The following is a 17,113-nucleotide window of genomic DNA, read 5'->3' as shown; positions in this document are numbered from 1 at the left end:
TGGCAACAGCAGGAGACATACTTTCCTGCAGCCTCTCAGCGCTTGGCATGTTATGCCCTGGGCAAAATCAAGCTGCCCTGGGGACGGCCCGGGGCGTCCTAACAGATGCGCTTGTGTGAACTCAGTGGGGCAGAGAAGCAGCCGGCAGAATGAGCTCATGGCTTCAGCAGGCACTGTGAAATCTTGCCTCCACTGACAGGGCTGCTGGAGGCCTAGAGAGTTGGGGTCACCTTCAGAGCTGGGAAGGACCTCCATCCAGCGTCCCCAAGATGAGAAAACTGAGGCCCAGACTGATGATGTCAACTATCCAGGCCACTCTCCCCCATCACCATAAAGAAGGTGAGGATGGGAAGGTGCTTGGTACACAGTAGGTACCTACTATGGGAATGGATGTATTCACGTCTGTAGTAGGGGCCTCTGGCCCACACATGACGACTCTAGGGGAGTCTAGTTTCCATCTAGTAGGGGAAACAACACACAAAACTTACCCTATAGCTGTTACCAAACACACTGCTTCTTTATACAGATCTTCCTGCTCAGCTGTGCAGAGACCTGCTCTCTGCAGGATGTTGGAGCCCCATTTGGCTCTGAAATGGGATGTGAGTTTAAGGGAACAGCCAGAACAGATGGTGACCCTGAAGTCATATTTTGAAACAGGCTGACTCTTGTTTAATCTAGATGAAAGTACAGCTTGATGGCCTCCAAATGTTTGCTGGAGGAAGAGCCTGTGCACCTCCAGAGTAATGAGAGCGAGAATCAGGCCTTCCAAGACGGGTACCCAGGAGATGACCCTAACTGGAGACCCAAAACTGACGGTGACCTCCAGGGGACCCAAGGAGGATGAGCTTGGAGCCCTGCCCAGCTGATGCAGGGGAAGGACATGGAATTCTGTGCCAGGGAGACCTGCACACCGGACCTCATCCATCACTTACTAGCCAGTGACCTTGGTTCCTTAACTGCTAGTTTACGTTTCTTTCTCTGACACAGAGATGACAATACCCAGCTCTCAGCGTGGTGGCACAGGGTAACGTCAGGTGTTGAGCACATCTTGTTCATTTGCTCACTCATTCATTCACAAATAATCTCAAGCACCAGCCACCACGTGCCTGGCACTGCTAGTGTGTGAGGTTCATGGGCGAACAGGACAGATGTGTTCCCTGCCCTCCCAGCGTGTAGGCTCCAGCACTGAGCTCCTGGCTGGGCAGAAGAATCGCTGGAGGGCTTTAGAAGACTGATGCCTGGCTCCACCCTAGTCAGGATCTCTGGGGATGAGGTATGTTTTGAAGGCTCCCCAGAGATGCTGTTGTACTCAGGGTGAGGTTCACTGTTTTGGGGAGAGCTCTTATCCACCAAAGGCTGGTCGTCTCAGGCTCTACACTGAGCGCCTCACACAGCCCAGGAAGTAGGACAACATGTCTACACACAGCAGCACTTGGGAATTTGAGGGTGGTGTGATACCACCCACCTGGACAACAGAAGGCCCAGTTCCAGATGCGGTTCTCCTCTATTTTAGCTGCATGACTCTCATCATGTCCCTTGTTCTATCTCAGCCTCCATCTTCCCATCTGTAATTTAGGAGATTCAGAATAGATGATCCCCAAAGTCCAACATTTTCAGGGTCCTTGAGGTTCCCAATGGGTTTTGATGGGAGCAAGGTGTTTGGGAAACCTGAGAGCCCAGTCAGAAGGGAGCTTAGGAGCCCCAGCTAGCCAAGAGGCATGAATGGTCAACTGTGCCTTCTCCCACAAGGAGCCACTATGCAGCACAGACCACACTGGTAGGAGGCTGCCTCCAAAGGGTGATTTTTAGAAGAAACCTTGAACTTGAGTGGGACTGGCCAGTCTCCCACATGGTTATGTATGAACAGCATTTTTCACATTCCACCCAACCTTCCCATGCTCATGCACCCTACACATTTATTCCTGGAAAGGTAAATGCAAATCGAGAGAGGGACACTTCTTACAGCCATGAGCACACACACACACACACACAGATCTATTCATTCAGCTAGCATTTATTGAGCACCTGCTGTATGGCAGCACTGTTCCAGGCACCAGGGATCCAGCAGTGACAGAGAGACAAATTCCTTCCTTCCCTCATGGAGTTGACAGTTCTAGCAAAAGGGCTGGGGAGACCAGTGACCTCCAACTTGTCAATTGCAAAAACACATCAATAGCCTCTTCTACACACAAATGTGTCAGGTAACTATTGATGGAGGAAATGTTTACACAAGAATGGATTCTGGCACCTGCTACAATAATTTCAAGTCTCCCCTCAACAGTTGAGGACCTCAAATTTGTACATAACATCATCTCTACTAAACCATCCTACCCTCAGAGAGAGGGGACCCTATACTTGAGGGCCTGAGTCTAGACAAATAGCCCCCCAGAATGTGGAAATTTAATTAAAGCCTCCTGCTTTATCTTTAAAAGCACTTAAGTTTTGCAGTCTACTCTATACTAGTTGTGAGCTGTTTAATATAAAAATATTCTAATTTCCCAGTTGTTACTAGACTCCCCTAGTTACCAAATGCTGAGTAAAATGGATGAAGGAACTAAATAATGTGGCTTTGCATGCCGCTGTCACACAGCCAAGGACCCCGAGAACACCCAGCTGGAGAAGCAGGTCTCTAAATGAATGGCCAGAATGGGAGAGGATAATGCATCACCCATCTTCCACCATCTCTAAAGGAATTGCTCCCCATGTAAAAACATCTAAAAACTTACCACCCGGGTTACTCCCCCTAAGACCTCTCTGTCCCCTGGCAAGAAAATTCTGCATTGTGCTTGTGGGTGCAAGTTCTGAATACAGAGATCCAGAGAGGAGACAAAAATCAGAAGAGATAATATCAGATCTGAATAAGCCTCAGAACGGGTCCAACTCCTTCATTTCAGAGACAGGAAGAAGCTTTTCAAAGGCAAGACTAACTCGAGTCTAATGGCAAGGGTAACTCTTGGAATCCTTTCCCCATGTGACCTCCCTGACCTCTCAGCCAGACAGCTATGATGGCCTGGGAGGCTCTGGGTGGCCGAGGTAGGACCAGAGACTCTGTGTCGGCCCAGGGCTCTGACTGCAGCCTTTCTTCCATACCATTTTATGGCAAGTCTGTTACCTACACTTTTCTTGGGCAACACTAAGGTAGAGACCCTGTGCCCCTGCCTGAAGCCATTAACTCTCAGGTAAGTAGAGGCAAGAGCAGAGCAGAAAGGAGCACCCAGAGGCCCTCAGCCCATGGACCCTGGACTATGAGCACTGGGCAAGACCCAAGGGACACTGGAAGCCAAGGCGCTCACCCAGGACCAGACTCGGGACAGCAGCTACAGAGGTTCTGTTTTCATGCTTGGAGACCCCCACCCTCCAGTCCAGCCTCTTCCCCAGCCTCCCTTCCCTCACCATGCTCAGAGCAGCGTTAACTGCTTGGGACACACACGGGCAGCTGCTTCCATCCTCTCCTCATCCTGTTGCTTCTCTCTGGAACATTCCACTTCTCCTTTAACCCACCACCCTCACCCACTTTCCTGGCTAAATCTAGTCACCCCTCAGATCTCATCTGAAATGTCACTCCTTGGGGAGACTTTCCCGACACTGCAGTACAGATTAGAGTGGCCAGATGTATGTTTCATAGCTCCCTGTACTTCTTCATAACACTTTTTATGGTTCATAGATATTTATAGAGTTTTTGGTACAAACTTTTACTAGTGTCTTTGTCCCCCTGCAGAGTCTAGGCTCCATGAGGGTGGGAATCATGCCCAGAATGTACCACACTGCCTTGCAAACAGTAAGCAGTTAATAAATATTTATTAAATAAAAGGAAATGAACAAATGAATGAATGGAAATCCTAGCAGGCTATGACAGGCAGGATGGACATTTCTACCAAGAAACTTTGGCATTAATTCTATCCAACCCACCCACCCATCCCTGCAAAGTCCTTGCTTAGCTCTATTTCACATTTCCCGGATAATAGGAATTATCGGATTTTGGCTGTTTACCTCCTTCCAGTGGAAGGTCAATGATTCTGAACTCTAAAGATGAATGGCATTGTCCCAGCACTCCCTGTCCTTGGAGAGATGGACATGTACGTGAATTCTGATGGAACAAACCAGGGTCAAGCAATGCTGAGAGAGGCCACAAGAGGGTTTAGGGACCACGTCAGTTAGCACTCAGTTTGAACCTCATCACCATGACTATTCCCCTTCATTGAGGGCTCATGGTGTGCCAGGTACTGTGCCAAGAGCTTTGGGGACATGACTCCATGTACTCACTGCAAGAACTCTGAGACAGGTACTATTATTTTTACTCTACGGATGAGAAAACTGAGGCTGGAAGAGGACTAGTAAATTGTCCAAGGTCACCAGCTAGTACATGCAAAGCCTAGAGTCAAACCAATCCACCTAACCCCATAACCCCAGCACCTGACCACCAGGCTACAAGCCCCATGTTGCCCAGGGGCCTGGGTGAGCTGCAGATTCTGATGCAGCAGGTCTGAGCTGGACCTGGGACCCTGCCTTTCTAACAAGCTCCCTGGTGGTGCCGAGGCTGCTGACACAGGGACCAGACTTCGATCACTAACTCTAGAAAAGAGAAAAGGAGAAAGAGGATTTCAACAGGGTGGGGAGAGTATTCTGGAATGCGGGGCAGCACTAGCAAAGGTGGGAAAAGGGAACATACTCAGTAAATTCAGAGACCAGTTCAGGGTAGCTGAAGCCAGGGCACCAGGAAGGATGGGAAGGGAGAATACGCCTGGAGCTCCAGCCTGAGGACAGTGGAATTTAAGGTGTTACAAAAAGCAGGGAAGGGTTCTAAGAAGGATGACTGCAGTGAAGATGCGCTAGAGGATGGAGAGACGAGAGGTCTGGGAGCCGCTGTGATGGTCCATTAGTGAGCGTGACAGGCCTGAACCCAGTGGAGCACAGGGATGGAAGGAAGAGATTGCAGGGGCAGAATCAGTTTCTTTGAAACAAAGCTACAGCACTCTTTCCAGGTGCTAAAAGTTTCTCAGCCATCCCATGCACTACAGCGACAGAGCAGAGATTACAAATCTGCAGGCAAACATAAACTTAGGTGCACTCAGTTCCAAAAAGTCTCAGATAAAACCACACTTAGAAATGGGACCCACCAAACAGTTCTTCCAACTGGCCAGAGTCTCCGTAGTGACCCAGCCTTTTCCTCTCTTTGTAGATTAAGTATCTGAGTCCAACAACGGAAGTCACTTGGTCAAGCTTCCCACAGAGGGCCCAGGCCCCAGGAATCCTACCACTAGGTCAGTGCCATGCACCTTACAGTGCTTCCTCCAGCAGAGAAAATGAAGATATTCAGCTGTAACTTGATATCAGCCCACGCCTGCAAATATTAAACAAGCAAAACCAACCTATTTCTTAAACTGGAAGTTCATATTTGAAAAAGGGATTAGGGGAGACCCTGAAATGGAGCCATCTACCCTAGACAGTTAAACCTGAAACAAAATTAGAAAATGTGTCACATGGAAAAACTCTGCAGTCAGAAATGGTTTCTTTTTTCCCTCCCATTTTCTTTCTGTGGGAGAGTGAGTAATTTGGCATTTTAACTAGACAGGGAAAGAGAGCAGCTGTGGGCTCCGTTTTGTACAAACACACACAGCCATAGGGCACAGTCCTGTATCCTGACCCGTGGACCAGGATGTCAGTGAGGGATGGGAATGGGGCTGAGTGCTGCTGGGTTGAATCACCTCCCCCAACTGCCACCAAGTTTGGGCGAAGTGAACTCAGATATCCTAGAATGTTCATGCTAATCACGCTTTTTAGGGTTCACTTTGCCCAACTCATTCATTTCTTGGATAAGGAAACTGAGGCCCAAAGACAGACAGCGATTTGTCCAAGGCAAAAAAAAGGGCAGGGGAACATGAAAGCTGAGCCCCCGTCCAGGTTTCCCCCGTGCCTTCCTGTTGCCACACTTGTCTCTAGTGTACTGGGGCCCCTCCGTGGCTGGTGATGACCTGGATGAAGCAGGTTTCCACTGGGTTATTCGTTCAACAGGCATTGCCTGAGTTCCTGCCAGAGCCAAGCATGGTGCTAGGTACTGGGGGAGAAAAACCTCGGTCTGGACTCTCAGGGTGTCCCCACAACATCCCAACCACTCTGGGGGCTGTGTGGTTTGAGATCGGGCTGTGAGAACGGGTATTCTGGGAGATGAGGCACACTGGTAGGACTTCAGAGGGTCTCAAATGCCATGCTAAGGAGTGTTAAAATTATTTTCTATGGCTGCCATAACCAATTACCACCAATGAAGTAACTTAAATCAACACAAATGTACTGCCTCACTGTTCTGTAGGTCAGAAGTCCAGCACAGATCTTACTTGGATAAAAATTAAGCAGATCGTGCTCCTTTTTCTGGAAGCTTCAAGGACAAATCCATTTTCTTGCTTTCTCCAGGGTCTAGAGACTGCTTGTATTCCCTGGCTTTGGGCCCCTTCTCCATCAGCCACAGCAGCAAAGACAACTGGTCAAGTCCTCCTCACGTTGCCTCCCTCTGACCTCCTCTCCTGCCTCCCTCTTCCACTTTTAAGGACCCTTGTGACTACACTGGGTCCATCTGGGTAATCCAGGCTCTCCTCCTTTTAAGGTTAGATGACTATTAAAATCAGTTCCTTCTGCAACTCTAATTCCCCTTTGTCCCGTAATCTAACATATTCACAGGTTCTGGGGATTAGGGTGTGGACACAGTTGGAGGGCCAGTACTCTGCCCACCACAGGTGGTTGGCATGGGAAGATGCAGAGGGTTTTAAGGCAGGGAGTAGCATATCAGAGCTGGTTTCACAGTGCAGCTCAAACTTTAATGTGTGTGTAAATCACCAGAGATCTTATTAGAAAATAGATTCAGAAAAATTGCATCTGTGAGTGGGACTGGAAATTGTGCTGCTCTGCTAAGTTCCCAGGAGATGCTGTCATTGCTGGTTGGTGGTCCACACTGGAGAAGACTCCTGTGGCTGCAATACGGGGTGGGTGGGTGGGTGGAGAGAACAGAGGCCACGTGCCGCATGCTGAAAATAAAGACAGAATAAGCCAGGCACTGAGACTGTACAGCCAGAAGGGGAGAAGCAGCTGGCTGACCCAACTTCAGGTGGTTTTGTATGTGACTCTGTTGAAACTGCCTGGATTTAGGATAAGTTTGTCATCAGCTTTTAGACTCTCTGTTCTACAGGATGCAATGGTTAGAACTTTCTGGCACTAGAAAAGCACACCTTCACTTTTCTTTCATGAAATGTATTCCATTCCTGACGTATCTGTTATACCCAGCCCCTGCTCCTACCCCACTTTGACCCTTCTACCACCACCATCATCACCATCACCACCATCATCACCATCGCCATCACCAGCACCAGCACCGCCACCACCATCATCGTCACCATCATCGTCACCACCACCACCATCACCACCACCATCACCACCAACACCAACACCACCATCATCACCACCACCATCACCACCACCACCATCACCACCATCACTACCATCACCACCATCATCACAGTGGATGGCTGCGGGGGGTCTCCCAGCAGAGCTGGAGACTCACATAGACTCTGCTATGGTCCAGGGTTCCTACTGCCGGGTTTTCACTAAGATTGCCACAGTCCCAGGCTTTGAATGATTCATTCATTAACGTATTCAAATGCTCATTGTGTCTGTTCGTTGCCGCGACAGACGCTGAGAAAACATGGATAAATAACATAGGGTTCCTGCCCTCTAGGGACTCGCAGAGATGCGGGAGCAGAAAGGAAAGAGATACTGAACTGGGTATTACCAATTACGGGTCCCATGCTTCTTTAGTTACTCTTCACAGTAGGAATTATTGTCCCGATCTACAGATAAGGAAAATTAAGATAAGAAAGGTCCCTGGCCCCAGGTCACTCAACAGGAAGTAGCAGAATTGAGGTCTGAACCCAGGACATGGGATCCCAGAGCTCCCTCTGGGGTCCAGTGGCAGCTCCGCCACTCACCTGTGCCACAACCACAGACAGGACCTGTCCTTTCTGGGACTCAGGATCGCCACCTCTGAGAGGAAGCCGCTGGACCGTATGGCTTGTTCTCAACCCTGGCTGGACTTTAGATTTGCACAGGGAGCTTTCAAAATCTGCCAAAGACTGGACCCCAGATAAATTAAGATGTCCTGGACGTGGGGAGGACTGGCCATCAGGTTCCTTTTGAATCCCCACAGTGATTCTAAGGTGCAGCCAGGATTGAGAACCAACAAGTTCCTTGAGACCTGAGCTCTGGCATCATAACTTCCTGCAAAACCCTCTTCTCCCCTAGCCCAATCACAAGGCACGTGCCAAATGGATGAATGAATAGTTGGGAGGAGAAAGGAATCCCTGACTCCATTCAACTAAGGACAATTTGGAGCAGTAATGCTGGCACTGTCCATTTAGCTGCTGTCAGTTTTTCCTTTTGGTTAGGCAAAGGTGGGGTGACCTAGATATTCTCAGAGACTATGCCTTTCCAAAGAATGCAATGAAAGTCTTAAAAAAATGTGGAGGCACTAGATCCAATAGATTTTTTTTTTTAGGAATTTGTGCTTGGAGATAATCACAGAAATGGTCAAACATAGAATAGGGTCATCACAATAGTGTTTATGCTAGTGAACAACTGGAAACAACCTAAAGGCCTAAAAGAGGCCGAGTTTAATTATGGGACATCCACAGAATGAAATACTATTTCAATTACAAAGGATTTAGGGAAGAACATTTAACATTCTAGAGGAAGTGTCTAGATGATCGTTAAGGGAAAAAACACCAAGCAATAAAATACAGTGTACAGAATGATCTATTCACATTATAACATGTGTGCACATTTAGGCATGGAAAATAAATTTGAAAGATGGTCCACCAAATGTTCGCAGGGTTTATCTCTGAGTCATGAGATAATGTGTGACGTTTTTAAATGTCTTTTTTTTCTGACCTAAATTTTGACAATGACTATTATTTTTATTATCAAAATCTTTTAATGTAATTGAAAAAAATAAACCTCCTCTTTCAGAGCTTGCTTACCTCCCTCTGCCTCCCCCAGCTTCTGGTGGAAGTGGACATCCCTACTTCAGTGATGTAGAGGCTTGCTTGCACCTGCATTAGGTCACTCAGGACAAGCTCCATAGCATTCAAGCCAGCTGCTGCACACTGGTCTCTACTACTGGATTGTGAGTCCCTCCAGGATGGGCACTGGGTCCCATGTGGCTCTTTAGTCACCCTACCACCCACCCCAGAGGGCCTCAGAGAGAGCAAGCCGCCAGGAAACAGGGGAGGAAGACAGAAATCTGTAATTGTAGCCAGAACACAGAACAGGGCAGGCAGATTTAAGGACCTCAGCAGACGTTTCCCTTGGGAGGAGGCCAGGTGCAAAGCCCCCTGGTGGTGGAGGGGGCTTTTAAGCTGGGCCCCATTTGAACTCCTCAGTGATCGGAGGGCTGCTCCCTGCAAGCCAGACTACAGCCAAGCTCCCCAAACCCAAAAAAGGAGCTCCCGCAACACCAGAAGTCAGGGGTCCTGCTCATGCAAGAGAGATATCACGGCCCTCAGAACAGTTTTCTACCCTGCCCAGTCCTTTAAGTCATCCACGGCAGGGAACATGTGTGAAATGGACTGGATAAAGCTGGGTTAAATTGGATTGGATTGGATTGGATTAGGTTGGGTTGGGTTACATTCAGTTGGGCTCGGTTGAGTTGACTTGACTCTGCTAGGGGATAAGGGGTAGGCTGCACTTAGTAGGGAACCTAGGCCTCACGTGTTGCCTCATTAGATCTTGCCCAGGAAGAGGTCTGGGCCTTCCCCAGGTTCTGCTCTAATCCGAGACTTTTTTCTCTTGAGGTGGGGAGAAGCAGAGGAAGCTGGTCAGTCAGTTAGCAAACCTGGCCCCTCCCAACACCTCTGACCCGTCTCCACTTCACAAGTCTCTGTGTCGACAGCAATGGCTCAGGTCCCACAATCTGCTGCTCTGGCTTTGAAGCCTTAGTTGCTCATCTGCTTTCCTTACTGCATATTAATGTCTTAAATGAATCTTTACTGTAAGATGGCCTCCCTTTTTGTAACCCTCACCTGCCCACCACCACTACAACACTCCCAGCATCCAGTCATATCATGAGATGTGATTAAATCTCATGTGATTATCATTATGTGTAAATCAATCTATGCTAAAGAATTTATGGCTTAATGAAAGAGGCAGGGGTAACTTCCAAGCCTTACCAGATTTTAAAACATATTAAAAAGCAACAATTATCAAGACCATATGGAATTTTTTAAAACAACACATATGCATAAGAAAGTGACCAACAGAATAGAGATTCCAGGAAAAAAATTTCTATCATTAAAAGAAAAATTTTATATGATAGACAGAAGCAACACAATGATGGAGCAATATTTCACATTTTAATTAGTATTTCAGGACCTCCTGGGTACCACTTTGGAAAAGAACTGATTTGAGAATACACTCTACATAATCTATGTAACTGACCTAATCTATGGTCCATTTTAAATGGATCACACTGTAGACATTCAAAGAAAACTCGAAAATAAGCTCATATATTTAGCTAACACAGAAAAGACAAATGTACAACTTCTGACAAAATGAAGGCTTTCAGGAATAAGATGTGTGGGCATAAGCTAGAAAATAAATTGTTTATACAATTAGATGAAATGAAAAAAAAGATAAAGAGCAGAGTAACATCAGTGTAAATTCTAGCCTAACTAGTTATTAAAGTTATTAAAGAAAAGTAAACTAAAAGCCCCATAATGTACCCTGATTGCTTAGCCATGGCCACTCTACAGTTGGCAGAGCCGTAGAACTGGGATGACTTAGACACTGCAGAGGACATGGTAAACTGGCACATTCTCTCTAGACTACAGGCTGGATCTGCCCACCCATTCCCTCTTGGATTCACTAGAAGAGTCTGGGGAGCGCCAGCTCTGCCCCAGGTCCTGTGCTAGGTTCTGGGATTTAGAGTTGGACGAGGCAGAGGCATGAGGGCTTCCTAGAGAGGACTCTTAAAGGATGAATGAGGTGGGTGCCAGGTGAACAAGGGGAAAGGCCTTCTCCAAAAGGGACTGGCCCACACAAAGACACAGAGGTGAGACATCGAATATGTTACCCAAAAACATGCCAGTGGTTGGTGTGAGCCCAAGTCAAGAGGGATTTTGTGTAAATGCAGACTCAGAGGCAGGTGGAGACCAGACCACAAAGGGGACTTGGAGGCAAGGGGTATGACTCCACCCTAGGTACCCCGAGAACCCAGCAAGATCAATTCAACTAGGAACCAGCAAGATTCGATTGTATCTTAGAACGAATCACCTAACTATATAATAAGAATGACCCAAACAGTTCTGTTCTTTGATGGGCAAATCTGCTTGGGGGAACCTAGTCAAAGGAAATAATCCAAAAAGAAAACAAAGCCCATTTGTCTGGAGATGTTTCCAGCAACATCATTTATCATAATGACAAGATGGCCAAAGTCCAAGTGGCCAACTCTGGACACATGAGGCATGACCCACACCCTCAAGGTGCTCTCCTAGGAATGAGAGAGAAATAAACATACTGACAGTACAGGGGGAGAATGGCTGGTGCCTGGGAGACAGATGAAAGGCAGTGAGGGTTTAGTGACGAGAAAGCTCAGCTGGGGATCCAGTGAAGGCAGTCTGGAAGAGGTGCTATTTAAGCTGGGAGGTAGGATTAGGCCTCAAAGAGAAACAGAGGGTGAGAAAGTATACTCTAGACGGGGAGATTAGTTTACACCTTGTGCAAAGTCCAGAAAACTGCAAAATCTCAACTACACAAGGGGAGCTATGAGTGATTAAGTGTGCCGGGGTGTTCAGCCTTCACTCTGCTATAAAACACATAAGCAGAACATTATGCCACCACAGGCAATTCCAACTTTAGAGAAAACCAAAAATTTAGCCAGTAATTAAAACGTTACAATCATTTATACTCATCACAGCTTCTAATGGTATATGAACAACAGTAGCGCACTACAGGTTGGGGCATAGGTAAGGTGGGAGGCCAGTGATGTGAAATCTTAGGTGTGATTCACCTGCTTCTCCCTCACTTAGGAAAGCACATCAACTGGCCACGAGCAACAGTGAGATGATTAGAGAGAAAATCTGAACCTGCTCTGATTAGTATTCAGAATTTCCCCCAGAGAAGATCTACAAATGGCCAAGAAGCACAAGAAAAGATGCTCAATATCATTAGTCATTATTGAAATACAAACCAAAACCATAGTGAGATACCACTTAGGGATGCCACTAAGACAGGTGTAATCTAAAAAGTGGAAAATAAGCGTTGGCATGGCCATGGAAAAATTGGAACCCTTGTACACTGCTGGTAAGAATGTAAAGTGGTTCAGCCACTGTGGAAAACAGTTTGGGAGTTCCCCAAAATTTAAGTGTGGAATTAAGGTTCTAAATTCCACTGCTAGATATACACCCGAAATACTTCAAAACAAATACTCAAATCCTTGTACACAAATGTTCATAAAAGCACTATTCATAATAGCCAAAAGGAGGAAACTACCCAAATGTCTCCATCAATAGAAAAATGGATAAACAAGTTGTAATATAACCATATAATGGAATATTATTTGGCCATAAAAAGGAATGAAGTACTGATACATACTACACCATGGATGAACTTCAGAAACATTAAACTAAGTGAGAGAAGACAGACACAAAAGGTCATATATTGTATGATTCCATTTATATGAATTTTCCAGAATAGGCAAACCCATAGAGACAGAAACCAGTTCAGTGGTTGCCATGGGCCAGTGGAGTGAGGATGTGGTAATGGAGAGTGACTGCTTAATGGAAATAAGGTTTTCTTTGGAGTGATGAAAATGTTTTGGAAGGCAGCTGTGCTCGCTACTATACCACCAACACCTTTGTAGTGATGAAAATGTTTGGAACTAGAGATGATGGCTGTACAACACTGTAAATGTACTAAATGCCACTGAATCGTACACACATACATGGCTAGTCTTATATGAATTTCTTCTCAATAAAAAAAATCAGGACATCTAAATGTCCAATAAATATAAGAAAAGGATATCAATTTAATAATCAGGAAAATATAAATTAAGACTACAGTAAGATTCTAATATGTACCCATTAGAAAGGCTGAAATTAAGCCCAGTGACGAGACCAAGTGCTGGTGAGGATGTGAAGAAATAGAGACTCTCATACCAGGTTGGTGGCTGTGAACCTTGGTACAACCATAGTTGAAGGCATGCTGGCTTGTTCATCTGGAGGATTTGCACACCCTGTCACCCAGCACTCCCCTCCTAGATGTAGAACCAACAGAAATGTGTGGCTATGTGCACCAAGAAACATGTACAAGAAGGTTCAGAGACATGCTACAAATATTAGCCCCAAATGGAAACACCCAAATTTTGAAAAAAATGGACAAATAATATACAGCAAGCTAATACAGTGGAATATTATGCAGCAATGAAGATGAATTAACTACAGTCACATGCAATAGCATAAATGAATCTCAAAACTAATATTCAGTGAAAGAAGCCAGATACCAAAGAAGATATTCTGCATGTATAACATTCAAAATCAAGAAACTTTAGAATTTGGGGATACATGCTTAGGTACTAAAGTTATTTTTTAAAAGTAAGGAAGCAATCACCATTAGACTCAAGGTACTGGTTATCTCTGAGCAGAGGGAGGGGATAATCACAGCCAAGGGGCACAGGAGAGCATCCAGGGGCTACCCCTTTTCTTGACCTGGTTATGTGAATGTTTGCTCTGTAGGAAATCATTGGGCTGTACTTTTGTGTGCATTTTTCTGAATGGATGTTATATTTTACAATAAGACAATTTCAAGAAAAGGAAATAATTTGCACATACCAGTATTTTGTTATCAGGAACAAATTACTTATGACATCACTGCGCCTGTCCTCACAACTTTTTATCTTCTAAAATAGCAGGCATTCCAGTGACACTGTAACTTTAGTAGGTCAGCCATCACTCATTAGGGGCACAAGGATCGATGTGGGGGACAGGGTCCCATTGACAAAAGTCTCTTTAAACAGGGTGGGCCAGGAAACCCTCAGGAGCTGAGAAGACTTGAGACTCTGGGCCTCATCAGAAGCACAGTTTCTGGAGTGATTGTGAGGTTTGGATGAATGAAGTAAGAATGTATCACATCTCTGCCCCCAACGTATGAAGTGGTTTACAAGTGCTAACCTTATTAATTTGCATGCAAGATTTGGTTTGCAAGAGGATATTTCACCAGTCTAGAAAGATTCTCTTCTGAGTCCGAGAGAGACACTGAATATTCATCTGTTACCTATCGGTTGCAAATGGCTCCCTCCAGGCCCTTTCCAGCTCCTGAGGGTTTCCTGGCACTCCCTTTTTACATTATGGATGCGAACAGGACTTCCTCTGTGTTAGAAGAACAGCCCTGACCTGTCATCAAGGGATCCAGCCTACAAACGCAGAAGGAAAAAGAAACCAAAAATTTTTTTCCCTAGAACCTCCTTACTTTTGGGGGTAAAAGTTTGCAACAAAGTCCACAAAAGACCACAGAACCTGAAGCTGCCCTCTGCCGCTGAGTTGGCAATACCCTATATCACATGCAAAATTGCAGCGTTCCAACATGGGCCATGGTGCTGAGAAGCCAAAACTGCACTCCAGCTGCCCTTTCATCTGCAAGAAATGCCAGGCTGGATGCTCTGGCAGGAAAAGCTGTCATCTCGTTTGGGTCTTGCGCCCAAGGAGACAATAGTCTGGGCTGTCCCAAACTTCCTCCTTCACACGAAGAGTTAACCACGACCACCCAGGAAATCCTCAGTTTCCTTCAGAGTGGTTGTTCCCCGCTTCTCCCCACACACTTTTTATATTAAGACTGTGTACTAACCTCTTAAATCCGAAAGAAGTCAGAGGCTACTTGGAGAGCATAGTTCTCCTGCAAAGCTGCTTGGGGAAAGAGCTGGGCAGGGTGGGATGGGAACCTAGAGATCTGGGCCCAAGTCCTGCCTTTTGCACAGGACAGTTCTTAAGCCTCTCTCATCCTGAGTGTCCTCTTCTGTAAAAATGCCTGCTCTCCAACACAGCTATTGGGAGGATCAACCTGCAGTTTCCATCATTTATTTTGTGCCCAAAATGTGCCACCGTGAGTAAAGTATGTTATTTCTAATACCGCTTTTAGTCTTCATAGCATCTCTAGGAGGAAGGGTGATCTAAGTATTCCCCTTTTTCGGATGGGGAAACTGAGGTACAGAGTGGGCAAATTCATTGCCCAACAGCACCTAACCCAGCCACATCTTAAATCTATTTTACCTCAGACCCCAGTAGTCACACAACCGCCTCTGGGTCGTGAGGGGTCAGGGAGTAATGCCTGGCAACAGAAGACACTACAACCCCTGGTTCCCAGTCCAAAGCTCTCCCCATCACCCAGGGAGCCACTGCCCGTGATGGATGGGACTCTCCACATAACTCAGGGAATTCAGTCCAGCGCCAGGTGTCTCCGCTAGCGCTCATGCTTCCGCACCTGTGTACGGAGTGGGCACCAGACCTGCACTTACAATCCGCCAGCCAGCACGCAGGACCTGAGCGCGGGCGCTAGGTGAGCGGGAGCTAACTGTCCCCTCAGAGCCGCTGGCGTTGTCACTGTGCTTCTAAAGTCCGTCTCTGCCGCGCCTAGCTCAGACACCTCGGGTGCCCGGGCAGTGCTCCACCCGCTCCAGCCGCCCAGAGACTCGCGTTCACCCCTCGAACCCCCTGCACCGCCCGGGGAAGCCGCGGCAGGACCGCTAGTGCGTACCCAGCGCCGAGGACTCCCTTTTATGTCCAGGAATGAGGCGCGCACCGCAGCCGCGCCCGCCGCCCAAACCAACTTCCCTGCGGCACGAAGGCAGCCGGTGCCACCCTCAGGCTGGGCCGCTTACCTGTCGTGGAGCGGGTCCAGGTGACAGCAGGGAGAAGCGCGGAGACCGAAAGCAGCAGCAACAGGCACCGGCACGGCGCGTCCCGCCTGCGAGAAGTGGCCGAAGGAGAGAAGGTGAGGCGGGCGGAGGGGCCGGGGGGCGCCGGGGCGGGGGGGCAGCGAGTCCTACCTTGGCGCCATTTCGCAGGTCCGCGAGCCCCCTGAGGGCACCGGGCCGCCCAGCTCGCGGACGGCGACCTGGCGCTGCGCGCGGGCCGCTCACCCTTCCCGACGGGAACAAAGACAGCGCTGGGCAGCGGCGGCGGCGGCGGCGGCGGCGGCGGCGGCGGGCAGGATCCCGGCCCGGCCCGCGCCCTGAGTCACCCGCGCTCTGAAACTCGACTCCGCCGCGCCCTGCGCTACTCCGCGCGCCGCGCCGCGCCGCGCCCCACCTCGGGCAGCGCCGCAGCGGCGCACTCACGCCCCGGGGCTCCCGGCCGCGCCGACCGCCTGCCCACGCCCCTTTCCCCTCAATGGACGCGCGCCCGCCGCTTCCACCCCGGCGGCCTTGTGTAACCGAGAGAAGCCCCGCGTCCGGGCTCGTCAGGGTCAGCGGGACATTGCCCCCTCCAGCCCTCACGTCTGGCCCTGTCCAGGCTGCCCCGCCGCCGCCAACGAACTTTTTCACGGACCAATGGAATCCTCCGACCAGCCCAGGGGGGCTGGAATCGCGGTGATTTCCCTAAATGATGACGAAGAAACTGAGGCTCAGACACATGGAGCGAATGTTCAAGGTCACACAGCTGGACTGGGATCCTGACTGCTGTGTTCTGCCCTGCACGCGTGACACACAACTCCCTTGAATGCCCAGGAGTGGTCCCGTTTGGGGGTTATAAGTGATATACGTATAAATAAATGCAGCCAAGGGAATCCTAATAAAAACTTTAAACATATCTAATATTCCAAGGTTTTCCTCTTTATACCTTGTCTGCACCACCACCAGAATATAAGCTCCAAGAGGACAAGAATTTACATTTGTTTTGCTCTGTCTAAAATAGTGCCTGATAGTAGGAGAGGTCAATAAACATTGGATGAATGAAGAAACACACTTCTTAGGTGAGACATGGATCCAGGCACTGTGATGACCCAAGAGAGATGAACCAGTCTCAGCCTCCAACAGTCATGGGTGGTGTACCTGGGGGGAGAGGGAACAGGGGGCCATCTGTTT

The 17,113-nt window shown here is 48.0% G+C and overlaps 1 protein-coding gene across 1 annotated transcript in view; it reads right to left on the bottom strand.

Moving 5' to 3' along the window:
- COL15A1 (collagen type XV alpha 1 chain) overlaps nucleotides 1–16,563 on the bottom strand; it is a 97,609-nt gene extending 81,046 nt beyond the window's left edge. Inside the window, exons 1-2 of the mRNA XM_072959808.1 lie at nucleotides 16,076–16,563; nucleotides 15,908–15,993 (exon numbers count right to left, since the gene is read on the bottom strand). Coding sequence (XP_072815909.1) covers nucleotides 15,908–15,993; nucleotides 16,076–16,086 — 97 coding nt within the window. The 5' untranslated portion in view covers nucleotides 16,087–16,563. The remainder of the gene's footprint in view (nucleotides 1–15,907; nucleotides 15,994–16,075) is intronic.
- Between the last annotated feature and the right edge of the window lie 550 nt (nucleotides 16,564–17,113).

This window comes from Vicugna pacos, chromosome 4 (assembly GCF_048564905.1).
Source record: "Vicugna pacos chromosome 4, VicPac4, whole genome shotgun sequence".
NCBI lineage: Eukaryota > Metazoa > Chordata > Mammalia > Artiodactyla > Camelidae > Vicugna > Vicugna pacos.
This window is presented reverse-complemented; position numbering and strand designations above follow the sequence as displayed.